The 20,021-nt window shown below is 36.6% G+C and overlaps 1 protein-coding gene across 1 annotated transcript; it reads left to right on the top strand.

The window, feature by feature from the left end:
• Positions 1–3,378: 3,378 nt before the first annotated feature.
• Positions 3,379–19,493, top strand: LOC311590823 (vomeronasal type-2 receptor 116-like; the record flags this gene model as incomplete). Its single annotated transcript, XM_084770090.1, has 6 exons — positions 3,379–3,488; positions 8,247–8,529; positions 8,820–9,632; positions 10,952–11,179; positions 16,343–16,466; positions 18,589–19,493. 6 exons carry the CDS (start codon positions 3,379–3,381, stop codon positions 19,491–19,493), a joined length of 2,463 nt encoding a protein of 820 aa, XP_084626216.1.
• Positions 19,494–20,021: the final 528 nt, after the last annotated feature.

Genomic DNA, 20,021 nt, shown 5'->3' with positions numbered 1-20,021 from the left:
AACTGGTGCATTTACACTGTGGAATACTACTCAGCTATTAAAAACAAGGAAATCTTGAAATTTGCAGGCAAGTGGATGGAACTTGAAATGATCATGCTGAGTGAGTTAACCCAGACCCAGAAAGATACACATGGTATATATTCATTCATAACTGGACACTAGCCCCAGAGAGATGTCCTCTGAGAGTCTTCATTCAGCTGGAGGCTGAGACCAATGCTGAGAATTCTGATTGGGACCCCAAGTGATAGAGGCATGGGAGAATGGGGAAATATTAGGGCCCATAGTGTCCAGGAACCCTACAAGAAGACCATCAAGGATGGCAGATTGGGACCTAGTGAGGTCTGCTCAAACAAGTATACCAACCAAGCAGAATGCACGTGATAAACATAGGCTCCCTATTCAGATCTAGCTAATGGACCGCACATTCTCCTCAGTTGTGTGAAGAGTGGAACTAACTCTGACATGAACTCCGGTGCCTCATGTTTGAGCACTTCCACCTTGGTGGGGAGGCCTGGTGGCACACAGTGGAAGGGTAAGTAGACTATCCAGATGAGACTGGATAGGCCATGTTCATTTAGTATATGAGGAGATTCCCTTCTGTCACATGCCTAGTGGATGATTACATGGTGAAAGAGTGAGGGAGGAAGGAATGGGAAGATCCAAACAAGGGAATAACAATTGAGATGTAATCTGAATGAACTGCTTAAATAAATTAAATATATATTATCTCTTATATTTTAAATACATACAGCATTGATTTTAACTAAATGATAAAACAGATAGATATTTAAAATTCACTTGTATATAATTCATAAATGATTGAAACCACAGATCAAAGACGAAACTAAACAAATACAATTATTGGGTCCATACTTTTGTTAGACCTATTTGAATTCAGAGGAAAAGCACATGGTAGTCTATATGTAAATAATGGATTTGACCTAAATGTGGAAAAGAATGATAATATTAGAAGGAATTTGGAATGGAACAGAAGGTCATTATGCTAAGCTAAACATGCAGAAGTTAGAAATTCTGAAGTTTCATAAATTCTAGTTTACACATAAAAGTTACAGTTGTTTCCCAATGCGCTTCTAAGATACTCAGCATAAGTATTCCTTACAGATATTACTTGAATGGAAATGAGTATAAAACAATACTGACAAGCAAAGGTGAAGCACAAGCAATGGGTTATCCATCAGAATGGCTAAGATCAAAAATTCAAGCGACACTACATGCTGGCGAGGATGTGGGGAGAGAGGAAGACTCCTTCATTGCTGGTGGGAATGCAAACTAGTACAGCCACCTTGGAAATCTATCTGGTGCTATCTCAGAAAAATGGGAATAGGGCTTCCTCAAGACCCAGCTATTCCACTCCTTGGAATATATCCAGAAGATGCTCCAGCACACAACAAGAAAATTTGCCCAACCATGTTCATAGCAGCCTTATTCATAATAGCCAGATCATGGAAACAGCCTAAGTGTCCCTCAGTAGAAGAATGGATAAAGAAACTGTGGTACATATACACTATGGAATACTACTCAGCTATTAAAAACAAGGAATTCCCGAAATTTGTGGATAAATGGATTGAGCTAGAAATGATCATAATGAGTGAGTTAAGCCAGAAGCAGAAAGACTCAAATGGTATATACTCACTTATATCTGCATATTAGCCCAAGGGGCATGTCTCACGAAAGCCTTCACTTACCAGGAAACTGAGACAGAGGGGAAAACATCCTATTGGGACTCTAGATGAAAAAAGCATGGGAGAATGACAAAGTAGAAGGATCCAGAGGGTTCTAGAAACCTACAAGTAGAACATTATGATAGGCAGATTTGGGCCCAGGGGTCCTGCTCAAACTAAGGCACCAGCCAAGGACAATCCAGGTTGTAAAACTTTAAACCCCTACCCAGATCTAGCCATGGGTCAGAACATTCTTCACAGTAGAGTGGACAGTGGGGTCTGACTTTCATGTGTACTCTGGTGCCTCACATTTGACCATGTCCCCTGGAGGGGGAGACCTGGTGGCACTCAGAGGAAGGACAGCAGGTTACCAAGAAGATACTTGATGCCCTATGAGCATATACAGAAGGAGGTAATCCCCCTCAGGAAGAGTCATAGGGGAGGGGAATAAGGGGAAAATGGGAGGGATGAAAGAATGGGAGGATACAAGGGATGGGATAACCATTGAGATGTAACAAGAATAAGTTAATTAAAAAAGGAAGAAAAAAAAGAAAACATCTCACATAGGTAAGGCAATACAATATGAACACTACAGACATCCAGTGTGGCCCAAACTACTTGTTTGTGCATGTTCCTTTAAACTATTGTTTCTAAGTTACTTAAAATGATAACAAATTGGAATAAATGTTTTTTAAACATCAAAAAAAGAAATGGGCTATCACATTTTATTGATCTGTGAGAATTGAGGTTCTAGGATGGAGATCATGTGTTAGAACTCAAATATTCAACAGTTTATTACTAATAATGTGGGAGTTAGTTAAGGTATAAGTCTCATTTAATATTTAAAATGATACACAAAGGTAATGAGTTTCTTTGGATATTGTTGAACTTTTAAAAATCAACATTTAAAGTGTACATGAGCTGCTATTTTGTGAGGAGATGGATGGTTTTTGGTACAACAGGACTCGAGAATTTTTTGGAGTTCACCTGATTATTGGTTCTCCAAAACCAGAAACATAGACTTTGGGTAGATATTCTTTATTTGTCACCGGTGTGACATATTTCACTGTATGTATATTCTGAGGTTCTCAAATATCTCAGACAAGTGGCTACCTCTGCATCATATAGACTTGGTGGTACAATGCTCACCATGTAGTCATGAGCTATATTGTATGCCCCTTCTGAATCAATAATTGATATTTCACTGTGCATAATCTAAGAAAAATCTAATGACATAATTTCTCTTGGTGTACACATAAGCAGATATATAAGATAGTACTGAAACAAAGCTTTCACAAAACAGCCTCTGCTCAGGGATTTTAATATCCATAAACCTGAATGATGTCATGGAACAAGAGACAGAACTATAATCAAATATATTTATCAACTCACGTTTACCACATGGAGTATGGACCTCAGATAACAAGTCGCAGGGAAGATTCCTCCAGGAATGAGGAAGGGCCTAAGGGAAAAAAAGAATCATGAATGTGTAAGTAAACTTTCCATTGTCCAGAAAAATAAAAGAAGATAGAAACACCTGGGTGCCCATTTGTTAGGCTGATATGCATGACACTTCATAATCCACAATACTGAGGCTTATAGTAGGACAAAGATGTTCACTTTGATTTTGTTCTACATGCTTCTGAACACTCCACTTCTCATGATGAGTTTTACTCCTTCCAGGTGCTTTTGGAGAATGAAGAATGAAGAAAAGGACAGAGAGTTAATGGAAGCGTGTTTTTTCTACCTTCATGCAGTGCAATGGTCTGTGGAGAAAGACTATTTTAGCAACATTCTGGATCAGCTGTAAGTGCTTTTTAAATGTTCATGTAGATGTCATCACAATTATTTCCGGAGAGGTCTGAAGATGAGAAACAGAACAATGCTTTGAATGTTGTCTTTTTCTTCCAATGTGCAACCAAAGAAACAACACCAAATTCTTTTGTAAACTCAATGCTATTTTATGAATTTTTTAGCCCATAAAGTATTTTGTTTCTTCCAGCTAACCTCCTGATTTCAAGGCCAGAAGTTGAGTGAACAAAGCAATCTCTACTACGATAATAAGGATTAGCCCTCTTGTTGACAGTTTCCATTGCACAGTACCCAGTGCTTTATTAACAAAAGATACCCCATATTATTTCAATAAGTTTCATCCTGAGAAGGTAAAATTAAATGGCCATAGAGTGTGTCTCTGTCATTGTGTAACTATCAATTCCTGTGTGGGGGTACCTAATATTTGGAGCACACCTAGGTACAGAAAGCTTTCACATAGATATTCATTTACTCTCTAAAATTACCTGGATGTGGTCACTCTATGATTTTTGAACCTGCATCAAAAATGTAAGTAGGAATTCTGTCCAATGTGAACTTTAAACATGTCCTTATATCTCCATCTTAATTTGTATAGGTACACAACCATTGGCTTTTAAGTATTACCTAGCCTGGCTCTTTATTTTTTATTTAACATAAAGAAGGAATGTTTAGACTATAAATTTTATGTTTGAAAATTGGGGCTATCTCTAATAGTGGTGCTCATTTACTTTCCTTGTCATCTGACTGGGTTACATTTGTAGCATGTGTAGGTAGTAGGCAGTACTTGAGAACATGATTAGAGGAGTTTTCTAGTAGCTCATCTCTTCAATTTTTTAAAATTTATGTACATTATGATGGGCAGAACTGGGCCCAGCTATGCTCAAACTGTGGCACCACACAAGAACAATACATGTAGTAAACATTGTACCCCTACCCAGATCTAGCCAATCAACAGGACATTTCCCTGATTAGTGAAGAGAGGGGACTGACTTTCACATGAACTCTGGTGACCCATACTTGACCATGTCCCCTTGATGGGAAGGCTCAGGGGAAGGATAGCAGGCTACTAAGAATAGACTTTATACCCTATGAGTACATAAAGGGGGAGGAGGTTCCCCTCAGTCACAATCATAAGGGAGGGGTATAGCATGAAAGTGGGAGAGAGGAATAGGAGGATACAAGGGATGGGATAATAATTGAAATGTAATATGAAAGAATGAATAAATAATAATAAGAAAAAGAAATAAAGTCTAAGTTGTTCATTTTCTGACACTTCTATCACATTTGCCAATTATGTTTCTCTTTCAGTAATTTTACTGAGTATAATTGTATATTTTATCATGTGGTGACTGTATACATTTTGGCTTTATGGATTTCTGATAGTTGTTTTTAAGAGCATCACTTCATACTACTAGGCTACACTGACAGCTTGAGTAACTGGTGCTTCTAATGTTTACCATTCATAAGTTAGTGTTTGAGTCACACAAATTCTAGTCTCAAATTTCTAAGTGGAAAATTAATTATATTTAAATATGAGTGAATCATTCAGAATGAAGGAGTATGTCTGATTTTAGTTGTTTAGATGATATGAAATGACTAGGAAGAGACAGGAGAGATTATTCTTCCCATAAAGAGAAACCAAAAAAGTCTCATATTTCAACTTAATTTTTGCCCTTTGTTATTAAAAGGATATCATAAGGATTTCCCATATGCTTTTACATTCTATTTTACAAACATGTAGTATTGGAGCAAACAGATCTCACTGCAATTTCTAGATGTTCCTTATTCTCAGTAAGATGCAAGTGCTCTGCTATTATTACTGGAAGTGTGGTCAAAATATGTTTTAGCACAAAGAAAAAATGCTTAGATTGTAAATATTATGTTTGAGAAGGCACGGTATCACTAATAGTGGTGACTCCTTCCTTTGTCAGTTGACTGAGTAACATTTGTTGCATATATAGTTGATATTGCTTAAAAACAGAAATAGAGAAGTTTTCTAGTAGTTCATCTCTGCAGTTCTTTATGAAATGTGTGACTTATTTTTATGTCTAAGCTGTTTCTTCTCCTACACATTTATCACAGTTACTACTTACATTTCTCCTTCAGTAATTTTATTAAATATAATTGCATATTTTACCATGTGGATACACTACACAATTTTTGCTTTGTGGATTTCTGACTGTTGTTTCCAAGCACAGCAAGCACTTTATACTACTTGGCTACTCTGGTAACTGAATTAATTGAAGCTGTTTATTTTTAGTATGCAAGAGTTAGTGTTTGTGTGACACAAGTTCTAGTCTCAACTTTCTAATGTGTTTTACTGAAATTTCCAATGGCAATATTTCTGTGCTGTAATAAACGGTATTCTAAAAGGAACTACTTGTATAGACAAAGATAACTCATAGGTACAATTTCTAAATGGAAATCTAATTATATTTAAATATGAGTGAATCATTCTGAGTGAAGGATTATACTTGATATTTTTTGTTCAGATGATAGGAAATAACTAGGAAGAAACAGGAGTGATTTTTCCCATAAAGAGAATAAAAAAAACCTCATTTTAATATTTGCCCTTGTCATAAAAAAGCATTGTTTAGGTCCATACATCCAGACACATACAGGCATACATCATTTTTAAATAATATATTTTTTTAATGTATTTTACCTACTGATCATTGCCTGCTCCCTCCTCTATTCCTGGGCCTATGCTGTCTCTGTCTACTCTATCTGCATTCTCTGTTATTCAAGGAAAGGGGCTCCCTACCAAATCACCTCAACTCTACATTCACATCAGGACTGAGTGTGTACTCTTTCCATGTGGCCTTTAAAGAATCCCCACCAAGGGAAAGAGAGTAAAAAAAAAACAGGCAACAGAGTCTATGTCAGAGACAGTCCCAGCTCCTCTTACTAGGGGACCCACACTAAACGTGAACTACACATCACCTATATGTGTGTAGAGGTCCTAGGTCCACTTGGTTGGTGATTGAGTCTACACAACCCCTCTGTGCCCTGAAAAATTGACCATTGATTTTCTTGTGTAGTTTATATTAGTTCTTCATCATTTTTACTTCTCCCACTTTTCTACAAGACTCCCAACACTTTGTCTAATATTTGGTTTTGATTCTTAGCATCTGTTTTGATTCACTGATGTCTGGAACGGAACTCTCAGGGGACGTCTATGCCAGGCTCTTGTCTGAAAGCACAGCAGAGTATCAATAATAGTGTCAGAGGTTGTCTGCCTCCTGTGTTCTGAGTCTCAGTTTGGGCCAGGCATTGCTTGGACGTTCCCTCAACCTCTGCTCTATTTTTGTCACTGCATATCTTGTAGGAAAGGTAAATTTTGAGTCATAGTTCTTGTAGGTTGGTTGGTATTCCCCTCCCTCCACTAGGAGTTCTGTCTAGTTATAGGGTGTCTTTTCAACTGAGTCATCACCATATTATCACAGAACTGTCTTGTGTATCCATATTTTCAGAGAGATATCTCCACCCATGCCGTATTCTTACTGTTCAGGCCCTCTGACCTGCTGCATCAGCTCTCCCCAGGTCTGATATCCACCTTCATTTCTATCTGAGCTCTCTCTCCTACCTTGTTCCATATCTTCAAATTCTTCTGCTGTCTATTATATTTCCCTTTCTGAGGTAGAATAAAGCATCCTCTCTGCATCCTCTTTCTTACTCATTATCTTTGGGAAAGTAAATTTTAGTATTTTTATCCTGTACTATATGGCTAAGTAAGTACATCCATGTGTGTTTTTGTTAGTCTGGGTTATCATACTCAGCAGATGTTTTCTAGTTTACTTGCCTGAAAAATTTGTGATTTTCTTTATTTTGTATTTCATTGTTTATTCTCCATTGTTTGTTTGAGTGACATCATTTTTTCTGGATTCTAGCTATTATGAATAAAACTGTTATGAACATAATTGAGCAAGTGTCCTAGTGTATATGTCCAGGTATGGTATAGCTATGTCTGAAGGTTAAGCTTTTACAAGTTTTCTGATAAAGTAACAGATTGATTTCCAAAGTCACACACACACACACACACACACACACACACACACACACACACACACACATATTTAAATATGCATCTCCTCTGTGTGAATTTGCTTGAAAATAAGCCAATAAAAAGATGTTCTGCCTGAAAAATAAACTAAAAAGAAAAGCCACAACATGAAGATGGATAGAGGAGAATATGATATATATATATATATATATATATATATATATATATATATATATATATATATATATATCTCCACAACAATTCATCATCCATTATGATGAATTGTTAGTACTGATACAATGTTCCCCAGAAACACTCCCGGGCACACATCAGTCATTCTTTCCTTACCTTAGGCAATTCATGTGATTTCATCTGGAAACACCAGTAACTCAGAGGCTCAAACATCATGTGTAATTTTCATATTTCTCTATAATTAATAAATGAATGCATTATCAGGTTTACAGTTTGGTCAAAACCTGTGTCCTTGTCTTTACCTTCTGAGCAAATACTCAATAACCACAGATGGAAATTCTTTCCATGGAATATGCATGTTTTGTGTAGATGAACTCACATGAAATATATAGGTGTTCCAAAAGTCCATATTTTTATGTTTGCAAACCTTATTATATGGGATAATGTTCCAAACATAGGGATAAAGACAATATCTTCAAGTACAGGATAGTCATTGTATTGAATGCCATGATGATGTGTATACTTCTGTACATAATGAATATTGTACCATTTTACAGAACAACAGCTGAAAGCCAGTTTCCTCTGGTCTTGGCTTTTTCCTTGGATGAAATAAACAGAAACCCTGATCTTCTACCAAATATGTCTTTAGTATTTCGAGTACCATATTTTATAAATGTGTCAGAAGTAAAAGAACTCATTCATGTTTCTCGTCCAACTGATGTGTTTCTTCCTAATTATGACTGTACCAAAGTAGTCAATTGTAGAGTAATTCTTATAGGACCAAACTGGGAATCATCTATATTATATCACACATTCACATACAGTGGTGAACCTCAGCAGGTGAGAGTTTGTGGTGTTAAAATTTAATTAATTTGTGCCTCCATTGGTGGCTTTGATAAGATGCAAAAAAGGGTGTAAAGAGGTGATTGGTCTTACTGGCCTTATGTCAGTCTATGTAGTTCAATGTTATCATTCAGATACTTGATGTAGATCTAGAATTTCTTTGTGTGAAATGGGGATAAGAAGAGAAGTAATAGTTAAGGGGGATTTCCAGAGGTTTTTTTATAGATAAAATGTGTTTACAAGTTCTTAAAAGTACATGCTACCTCATGCTGTTCCTTGTGTCCTAGGTTCTCCATCTTACTTATGGGCCTTTCCATCCTCTCCTGAATGACCGTGTACAATTTTCCTACATTTATCAGATGGCCCATGAGGATACATCTCTTGCCATGGCTCTCGTCGCCTTCTTACTTTATTTAAACTGCAACTGGGTAGGGCTGGCCATCTCTGACAATGAACAGGGTACACAATTTCTCTCAGATTTGAAAAGAGAAATGGAAAAGAATACAGTCTGCTTTGCCTTTGTGAACATGATCCCAGTGAACATGGAGGTATACATGTCAAAAGCTAAAGTGTATTACAACCAAATCATGACATCATCCACAAATGTTGTTATCCTTTATGGTGACACAGACAGTACTCTTGCTGTGGCCTTTAGAATGTGGGAATCTCTAGGTATACAAAGAACATGGATCACCACCTCACAGTGGGATGTTCCTACAAGTAAGAGAGATCTCACACTTGACCCACTCCATGGGACTCTTGCTTTTGCACAGCACCATGGTAAGATTTCAGGTTTTAAAAATTTTGTGCAGACATTGAATCCTCTCAAATACTCAGATAAATATCTGGCAAGACTGAAGTGGATGAACTTTAACTGTGAATCCCTAGGATCTAACTGTAACACAATGAAGAACTGGTCATCCAATGCCTCATTGGAATGGCTAATGGCACAGACTGTTGACATGGCCTTCAGTGATAGCAGTTATGACATATACAATGCTGCATATGTTTTGGCCCATGCCGTTCATGAGATGCTTTTTCAACAGGTAGAAAATCAACCAATTGACAATGAAAAAAAGTATGGTCATAGCTGCTCGAAGGTAGTGTTTCTTCTATTGGATTATACATGATCTTATCAATGTCATAGTTTTTATGAGTCTCTCAGATGATTAATTTAGTGAACTAGGAAATGTTTCCCCAAAACCTAGGTTTCTAAATATTTTTATGCTGATACAACAAATCTAGAGCTTTGTATAGAATTTAATACAAAGGTATTGGAATGAAAGACACCATTTATCAGTGAAAGTAAGTGACTTTGTAACAGAGCAACTGAATATCATCATACCTGTTGTAATACTGGAGAGATAATTAGTCTCTTCTCATTAATTGTCACCATGATGAAGAGATGACTGTTTGTTCATTAATTGTGAAAATTGAGGTAATAAGTTCACGGGATTGTTTTCTCAGTTGATTCTCCCCAAATGTAGTCTGTTCTCTTTCCTCAAAGGTTTAGTGTAATTACACAGGAAGAGTTATGTGAATCAGTTTATTAAACACACACACACAAACTCATTTGTTTGAATATATATTTCTCACTGTATTTGTTTTTCTATGTGTGTTTCTGTGTGTCTGTGTGTATATCTGTGTTTATATGTGTGTGCACAGATATGTGTGCACTTGTGTGAGTGTGTGTGTTTCTGTCCATCTGACTATCTGTCTGTTTGTAGAAGTGAGCATAAATTGTCTGTGTTTCAATGCCCTTGTGTATGTTTGTTTGTGTTTTTGTGTATGTTTCTGATTGTGTTTGTCAGTGCATGTGTCTGTGTTTTCTGTATATTGGATTGTACATATGTATATCTTTTGCTTTTTGTGTGTATGTGTGTGTGTGTTTCTGTCTGTCTCTCCTTTATATTGTGAGCATAAATTTGTTTTTGTTTCAATTACTCTCTTTGTGAATGTTTGTATCTCATTGTTTCTCCCTGTGTGTATTTGTCTGTGCATGTGTCTGTATTTGTTTTGTATATTTCTGTACTTATGTGTCTGTTTGGGTGTATATGTCTGTCTATGCTTGTATGCTCAGATGTGTCCATGTATGTTAATGTGTGTGTAAACAAATATGAGCCTATATTATGTGAGTATCTCTATATCAATGTGGGTCTCTCTGTGTGCAGATGCGTGTGTGTGTGTGTGTGTGTGTTTCACATCTATGTTTGATGTATATGTGCTTGTCTATGCTTGTGTTTCTTAGTTTCCTTTCAGTGAGCTAAAATTTTACAAACATTATGACAAATATCATTTGGATTTCATTGAAAATTACTACCTGATACCTTCAATAAATTTGCTTTTCAAATAAAATCATTATACATTTTCTCCTGTCAAGGAAGGGCATATGTATTATATAATACTTTCTGTTTTTCAGATGCACTCCTTGATGAGAAAGACCCATTTCACTAGTCCTAATGGAGACAAAGTGACCATGAACCAGAAAGAAAAACTTCAGAAAGAATATGACATTTTCTACATTTGGAATCTCCCACATGATTTTGAACTTAAAGTGAAGATAGGAAAGTTTAGCCTAGATTTTCCACATGGTCAACAGCTCCATTTATCTGAAGACATGCTAGAGTGGGCCACAGGAAGTCGACAGGTGGGTTTAAAAAATTGTACTGATTTCCATCACATACAATTAAACACTATGTGTTTAGTTGGTCCATTTATGTATTTTTTATAAATTAGTGAAATGAAATAAATTGTTACATAAGGAACCTACTTCTAGTCTCCTGTGTTACTTTTCTTATTTTTCCAATTTTTTATGTTACCTTTTATTAATCCTTTGAGGAGTTGAGGCAATAGTTACATTGTATATTACTATAAAAGAACTGTGTTTTTAATTTGTAATATAAATATGAAACAACTTTTGACCACTCATTTATCATATTTCTGGTAAAGTGAGCAATAGACTCATGGTGCCATTCTTATTACCATATAGTGATTTCCTCACTTAATATGAAATGTGATAAAAAAAAAGTTAAAGAGACTGAGGCTAAGTGTAATAATGCAGTAAATTAAAAATCCAAAGGCATTAGAAAACAAACTCATCATGTCTTTTAGTTTTAATTATTTTTTAATTTAAATTTTTTATTTTATTTATTTTACATTCCAGCCTTAGTGTTGTCCCTCATGTCCTTCCAGGCCCACCCTTTCTCCTCCTTCCCCCATGCCCATTCTCTAGTCCTCAGAGAGCAAAACCCTTCTCCCCTACTCCCTGACCCCAGCCTATCAAGTATCATAAGGACTGCCTGCATACTCTTCCTCTGTGATTTGATAAGGTACCCCATGAGGGGGAAGTCATCAAAGAGAAGGCAGCAGTTTTATTTTATATATTTGCTTAAGCCTTCTGATGAAGAATATCTAAATTGTCAACCCTTCTAATCACAAATTAATAATGTTGTGATACATATTAAACATTCTATAAATTATTACTTTGTATATTCTTTCTTTTTTATATGTTATGGGTTTTCTGTCTGGATATATGTCCATGTAACACTGGTGTATGTGGTATATATGGACATTAGAAGAGTGATGCAGATTCCTGCAAATGTTAGACAGCTTCGATGTGCAAACTGGGTGCAAAAAAATCACTTGTTATTCACAGTTTGTACATGCCTCAGCTCTGAATTATGCCATGTCAAGAAACAGTTCACTACAGTATCCTTGCTTGGTCCTCTTAATTGTTGTATAGTTCATTCAAACTAATGAAGCAGTATCTAGTTTCCTTCTCTGTGTTTGGAGGTATTGGCAGTAATACATTTTTGCTGTGCAGAAATTTGTGAATAAAAAGTTGCATCATAGCTCTAGGGTATGTTATAGGAATGAATTCTGAAGTGGTTTCTTTTAAGGTATTCTATTTAAACTATGTAAGCACATAGTTGTTTAAATTTTAAAGATGTTAAGTCCAGGAATTCAGGTTGCTCATATACTCTGGCATATGCAGTTAATAGTCCTTCTCAGATTGATAAGGGGAACCATTGTTATGTAAAGGAACACAGGATCTGAAGTTTGGCAACTGAAATACATATGTATTCAAAGGCAGCAGTGAAATATCATGTGTGTTCTAAACACAGCTTGATTGAGTATTAAAAACATGCACCAGAATAATACTCAATACTAAAAAAATATAGAACAATTGCTCTGCTTCCAGATATGCATATGACAATACATGCAGAAACAAACAAACATAAAAATGATGATATCAGATCTACCTAGCTCAAAATGTTACAGTCATAGTCTTAAATAGAGGATGTTCAATGATATGCTAAATACGTAATTCAAAGAATGATTATTAAAATGCTCTATGAAAAGTGAGGAGACATACATTACCTTGGGAAGGATAAAAGGGATCACAAAAACTACCATAAAGTAGGTCACTGAAAAAGCATAAGAAAAAGGAATTCCATGAAAGCATAAAATATTAAAAATATTAAAACAGAAAATATGTAAAGAAAAAACAAAATAAATGAAATAAAATTCTAAATAAAAAAATCTCAGCAAGACAATATTTCACGATAAAGACAGGATGGCAAACGTTGAATATTATGCATAATATTAGAAAATACAGACTATAACAAAAATAAAACAAAACATAAGAGTCAAAATATAGGAGACTTGAAGGTTCCTGATTAAAAGAATAGATTTACAGTCCAGAGTCACAAGGGGAAAAGAAGGACACACTCAACTCATCAACACTATATCCAGTATAACATAATTTTGAATTTCAAATGATATGTGTGCCCATCGAGATACAACAGTCATTTATATAACAAACATTTAAAATCAGGAAATGAACAACCCTTGACATATTTAACTTAAAATTTATTTTGTAACAAAGACATAAAGTTGAAGGCTGCAGTACGGAAGACTCTGTCATAGCAAGTTCCTAGCTGTTTATCAGTCAATGTCACTATGGATGCTCTTACAGGAGGAGAGTAATAGTGATGTATTTCAAACTTTTAACAGCCAACCACAGTAACTAAAACAGAAAAGTTATTCCTCATAATAGAAGGATACAGAACAGAGTTCAATAATAGACACAATCACAGGAATTTATAAGCACAGAAAATAACCATGAAAGATGCTAGTTGAACCACTTCACATGATGAACGCAAGGATCAAAGGAACACATAGAAAGCACTAAGGTCCAGACAAAAGAAACTATTAGAAAATGATCAAATGCTATAATATCAACAAGTAGACAATATTCACCAAGTAATCTACAATAGTAATTTATTGTTAATGATCACGTTCTCTAATAAAAATCCATAGACAACAGCATTGGTTCAATAAGACAACAACACCCTAAAAATATTTTGTTACTTCCATGGGAAAAATGTTATTTTTAACCTGAATGGAATCTTTCTATAAAAATGTGGGTGATACATCATTACAAAGTGGAAACAAACAAACAAAATCCATGAAAACATTCACTTTTATGGACATGGATGGAATAATTCTTAAATAAACACCTATCAAGAAGTTCAACAACACACCACAATGTTAGTTCTCTACACCCAAGTGTGTTTCACTCAATAAATGCAAGCATGATTCAAAAATACAGTTAAGTGAGACAGACTCAGACACGAACTCTGGTATCCCCTACTTGACCACTTCCTCTTGGTGGGGAGACCTGTTCATGCTCAAAGGAAAAGTAAGCAGGCTACCAGGAAAAGACTTGATAGGCTGTGATCTTTGTTTTTAATTTTAATTTTTAATTTTTAAATTTATGTGCGTTGCTTTCAGATCTTGGAGTTACAGACAGTTGTGAACTGTCATGTGGGTGCTGAGAATTGAACCCGGATCCATTGGAAGAGCAGGCAGTGCTCTTAACCACTGAGCTGTCTCTCCAGCCCAAGGCTATGATCTTATAGTGGAAGAGAAGGTCACTTTCTGTCAGAAACCTAGGAGAGGAGAATAGGATGAAAGTGGGAGGGATGGGGAATTGGAAGATGCAAGTGAGGGGATAAAAATGAGATTTAATCTGAATAAATTACTTAAATAAAGAAAATTTTACCATGTACCAAAATAACTGTGAAAATATATTTTAAAAAGAGAGAAAATGTCCAATTATAAGTGAGTATATACCATTTGAGTCTTTCTGCTTCTGGGTTAACTTATTCAGTATGATCATTTCTAGTTCCTTCCATTTGTACATAAGTTTTGGGAATTCTTTGTTTTTAATAACTGAGTAGTGTTCTATAGTGTAGATGTACCACAGTTTCTTTATCCATTCTTCTACTGAGGAATACTTAGTCTCTTTCCAGGTTCTGGCTATTATGAAGAAAGTTGCTAGGAACATGGTTGAGCATATTCCCTTGTTGTGTACTAGAGCATCTTCTAGGTATATTCCAAGGAGTGGCTTTGGTGTGTCTCAGTTTTCTGAGATAGATTTCCAAAGTGGTTGTTCAAGTTTGCATTCCCACCAGAAATAAAGAAGTGTTCCTCTTGCTCCACATCCTCACCAGCATGGGATATCACTTGAAATTTTGATCTTAGCCATTCTGATGGTTGTAAGATGGAATCTCTGAGTTGTTTTGATAACTAAAGGCATATATACTCACTTGTAAATGGGCACTAGCCCAAGGGGCATGTCCCATGAAAGTCTTCACTTACCAGGAAAATGGGATAGATGTGAAGACATTTTCTTGGGGCTCTAGGTGAGAGAAGTATGGGAGAATGGGGAAATAGAAGGATCCAGAGGGTCCTATAAACCTACAAGAAGAATATTATGATGAGCGGATCTGGGTCAGGGTTTCTTTTCAAACTATGGCACCAAGCAAGAACAATATGACCAGTAATCATCAAACCCCTACCTAGATCTTGACAATGGACAGGACATTTTCCACAGTTGAATGTAAAGTGGGGACTGACTTTCCCACTAACTCTGGTGCCCCATATTTGTCCACATCCCTTTGATGGGAAGGCCTGGTGGCACTCAGAGGAAGCATAACAGGATATCAAGAAGAGACTTGATAGCCTATTATCATATAGAGGGGCAGAGAGCCCCCTCCGTTACAGACATAGGGGAGGAGACTAGGGTGAAAGTGGGAGGGATTGAGGAAATTTAGGATACAAGTGATGGGATATCAATTTAGACTTGAGGAGATATTTCCCGTCTTAGATGTACATTAGTCATATCTTGCTAAGTCATGGCTTTGATTAAACTTTGGCCAAGGACAAAGTGAGGAAGAAAGGTTGTTTTGGCTCATGGGTTACAGAAAAGGGAAGACAAGGAAGGACCTTGGAGACTGAAACTAAAGCACAGGCCCTTGAGAGAACACTGTTTACTGGCTTGCTCTGTGTCACTTCTCACACATGTTTGCTTAGCAAGAGCATTGCCTTTAGTAGACTGGGCATGCCTACAATGAACATAAAGTAGTAAAATGCATTAGTGTTAGACAGGCTATTCTGATAGGGAGAATTTCTCAGGGAAGGTTCATTCCATGTTCCCTATTGTTTTATTGGACTTTGTGTCAGCTTGATGAAAATCAACAAGAAGACCAGGTAGCAAGCTCTATAGTGCTTGCACAAAGTACACTAAAATCCTGTTTCCATAGTGTCTAAAATTTGGTAAAGAGATCCACTTTTCATCAACTTGTTTTAATATATTCATACTTTTAGCATTATACAAAGTGCTAACCTACATGTGGTACCTCAGCTTCTGTATATAGAATAAGCTTATTGATATCTCAACATCCTAATATAATATAGTTATGAATGAAGTAAGTAAAACTTAATATGAATTTTATTTCCTTAGATGGTGCCCTCTGTATGCAGTGCTGACTGTAGTCCTGGATTCAGAAGATTTAGGCAGGAGGGGATGTCAGTATGCTGTTTTATTTGTATCCACTGCCCAGAAAATGAAATTTCTAATGGAACAAGTGAGTGTTTGCTGCTGTGATAAACTTTACTTTGATAATCCTCTCAACCAACAAAAGGATGCTGAAGGAGTCTAAAAGGCAACTACAAAAATAAAATATACCTTTTTCTCCATTATCAGTCATATTAGTGCAAACACTAACAATGTCACAATAACAACAAGAAAAAACTCTTTTGCTTAGATGTACATTTTGATTCAATTTCTGTCACATCATATTTTCTCAAAGAAACAAAATCAAACTGCAGTGTGAGCACACTCTGTATGAGATCGGTCCTGGTTATTAATTTCCCCTATAACTAAATGCATGGCAGATTCCAGTCACAAAGTTTTAATATGTGTATTTATTCTTTTTGCATGTATATATGTGTCCCTACACATGTTTATGTACACTGTGTATGTACAGAATCGAACAGAGGACCGAATATGGCACCAGAACTGATGTCCTCTGTAATGGAGGTGCTAGAAACAAGTCTGTATGCTTAGAAAAAATAGTGTAGAGACAAAAAATTTACTTGCAAAATTAGCAGAAACTGCTGAGCATGAGACAGAATTTGTGTGATTTGTAGAGGCCCATTTTACTTTTCCCCCCTCTTTCTTATAATTTATTCTGATTACATCCCAGTTGTGATTCCCTCACCCATTATCAAATGTCTGATGTAATTTGTTTCTAGGAAGGTGAGGATAATTGTTGACACATGGTGTAGAAATATAAGGAGTGTTATGTCAAATATTTTATAAATAGCACCCAATTAATAATTTAATGAAATAATAGATTAGAATGGTTTTGTGCTGAAAACAATTAGTCACAAACAGTAACATTTTATTGCAACCTGTAAAGCCAGTTTAGTAAAATGATTATATATTGATGTTTGGCTAAATGGAAATGGACAATGAGTAATTTTTCTACATTTGCCTGTCATACTATGCAATGAAATTAAGTTCTTGAAAGATATTTTTGGCCAATAAGATGGCTCAACATTTAAATCATTTGCCTCTAAGACTGATAGCTGGAGTTCATCCCTAGAACCCATAGAGTAAGAGGAGGCAAAGAACTCTCAGAAATGGCTTCTGATACCTATGCACTCAAATCACATCCATAATTATTAAACAAACTGTATTAAAATTGTTTAAAATGTAAAACTGAATAAGAACTAATGGTAATTACATCAATAAATAGAAAAATGTTAATATTATTTACAGGTGTGTGTGTGTGTTGCGCAGGTATGTGTACATAAGGGCAGATGTAGGTGAGAGGCCACTAGTACCTCTACAATTAATTTGCCGGCTGTTGTGAAACACCTCACACAGGTTTTGAGAACTGAACTCAGGGGTTTTTTTGCAAGAGCAGAACATTTCCCAGGCATGGTGGCACATGCCTTTAATCCCAGCACTCGGGAGGCAGAGATAGATGGATATCTGTGAGTTCGAGGCCAGCCTGATCCCCAACATGAGGCCAGGACAGTGAAGGCTACACAGAGAAACCTTGACTCGAAAACAAAACAAAACAAAATCTAGGCCATTTTTGTATGTGGGTTGATGTTTTACTTTTTCCATGCTGCTTATCAATATATATATATATTTACCTCAGAGCATAGTCACAGAGTCTGGGTCTCAAGAGATTGAAATTAGGGAAGTGGGAATGTGCTGGATGCTTCCCACGAAGGTGGAGTCAAGATGAAGGGCTTTGTAGTGCTCAGTCTGTAGACAGGTTTCTACCTTCAGTGATAGGGCTAGTGCTTCTCATGATCAAGACTCAGGAATTCTTTCTCAAGACTGCCAGATTAGAACATAAATAAGGACATATTAATCATTATTTTTTGTTTTTAAGAGTTTTAAAACCTTTATATTACATTTATATACTGGTAAATTTTACTTCTCATACTGACATTCCTACTTCTTCCAAATGATTACTAAATTTTTCAGCACATCAGCTACATTTATTTGGACACGCTAATAAAATAATAAGAATTAATGAATAGAAGCATTGCTGTATATTAATGTTCTTCAATTATAGTATCAGCAATAAAATGGAGGTATTGCAAAGCTTTTCCAAAAGACTTATTGAAACATCTTGTTAATAAACTACTGAGGCTGCATTGACAAGTCTTTCCTTTCTCAATCAGATATGGATCAGTGTGTGAAGTGTCCTATGGACCAGTATGCCTGCACAGAGCAGATTCACTGCATACACAAAGCTGTGATTTTTCTGAGCTATGAAGACCCCTTGGGGATGGCTCTGGCCTTAATGGCCTTGTGCTTCTCTGCCTTCACAGCCTTGGTTTTTGGAGTATTTTTGAAGCACAGTGACACTGCAATTGTGAAGGCCAATAACCGTGCTCTCAGCTATATCTTACTCATGTCACTCATGTTCTGTTTCCTCTGCCCCTTGCTCTTCATTGGCCATCCAAACTCAGTCTCCTGCATCCTGCAGCAAATCTCATTTGGAATTGTATTCACTGTGGCTATTTCCACTGTATTGGCCAAAACAATCACAGTGGTTCTGGCTTTCAAAGTCACAGCTCCTGCAAGAAGGATGAGGTACATTCTGGTTTCAGGAACTCTTAACTATATCATTCCTCTCTGTACACTCATCCAAATTATTCTCTGTTCAATCTGGCTAGGAGCTTCTCCTCCAGTTGTTGATATTGATGCAGACTCTGAACATGGCCACATCATCATTGTCTGCCACAAGGGTTCTGTTATAGCATTTTACTGTGTCCTAGGATACTTAGGCTGCCTGGCCCTGGGAAGCTTAACTGTGGCTTTCTTGGCCAGGAATTTGCCTGATACATTCAATGAAGCCAAGTTCCTGACATTCAGCATGCTGGTGTTTTGCACTGTGTGGATTACTTTCCTCCCTGTCTACTACAGTACCAAGGGCAAGGTCATGGTGGCTGTGGAGATTTTTTCCATCTTGGCTTCTAGTGTAGGCATGCTGGGATGCATCTTTGTTCCCAAGTGCTACATAATTTTATTAAGACCAGACAAAAATTTTCTTCAAAAGATCAGGGAGAAATCATATTCCTAACATCATATTTCATGAATTCTTTTTGTTAAATTAATTTATTTATTCAAATTACTTCCTGATTGTAGACCACATCCTTTCTTTCCTTCCAGTCCCACCCTTCCTCCTTCTCTCCATCCCCTCTCCTCTACACTTCAGAATAGTGGAGATCCCCTTGCTATGCACACCAGCTCTCCAAGTTGCATCAGGACATACCATGTCCTTTCCCCGTGGGGCCTAGAAAGATATTCCCACAAGGAGGAAGTGATCAAAAATCTGGTATCACAATCCATGTCAGTAACCGCCTGAAACTTCTTACTAGAGGACCCACATGAAACCTGAGCTGCCCATCATCTACATCTGTGTAGGGGGCATAGGTCCAGTAATGCATGGTCCTTGGTTGCTGCCTCTGTCTCAGCAAGCCACTAAGTGTCATAGTTTGCTGGCTCTTTTGGTCTTTTTGTGGAGCTTGTGTCACCTCCAGGTCTCTTTCTCCTTCCTCCCTCTGTTCCACAAGACGTCCTATTATCCCTCAATGTTTGGATGTGACTC

Source organism: Acomys minous, assembly GCF_964271855.1.
Source record: "Acomys minous genome assembly, chromosome: 20".
Classification (NCBI taxonomy): domain Eukaryota; kingdom Metazoa; phylum Chordata; class Mammalia; order Rodentia; family Muridae; genus Acomys; species Acomys minous.
The sequence above is the reverse complement of the archived record's forward strand: the minus strand, read 5'-3'. Positions and strand labels throughout refer to the sequence as shown.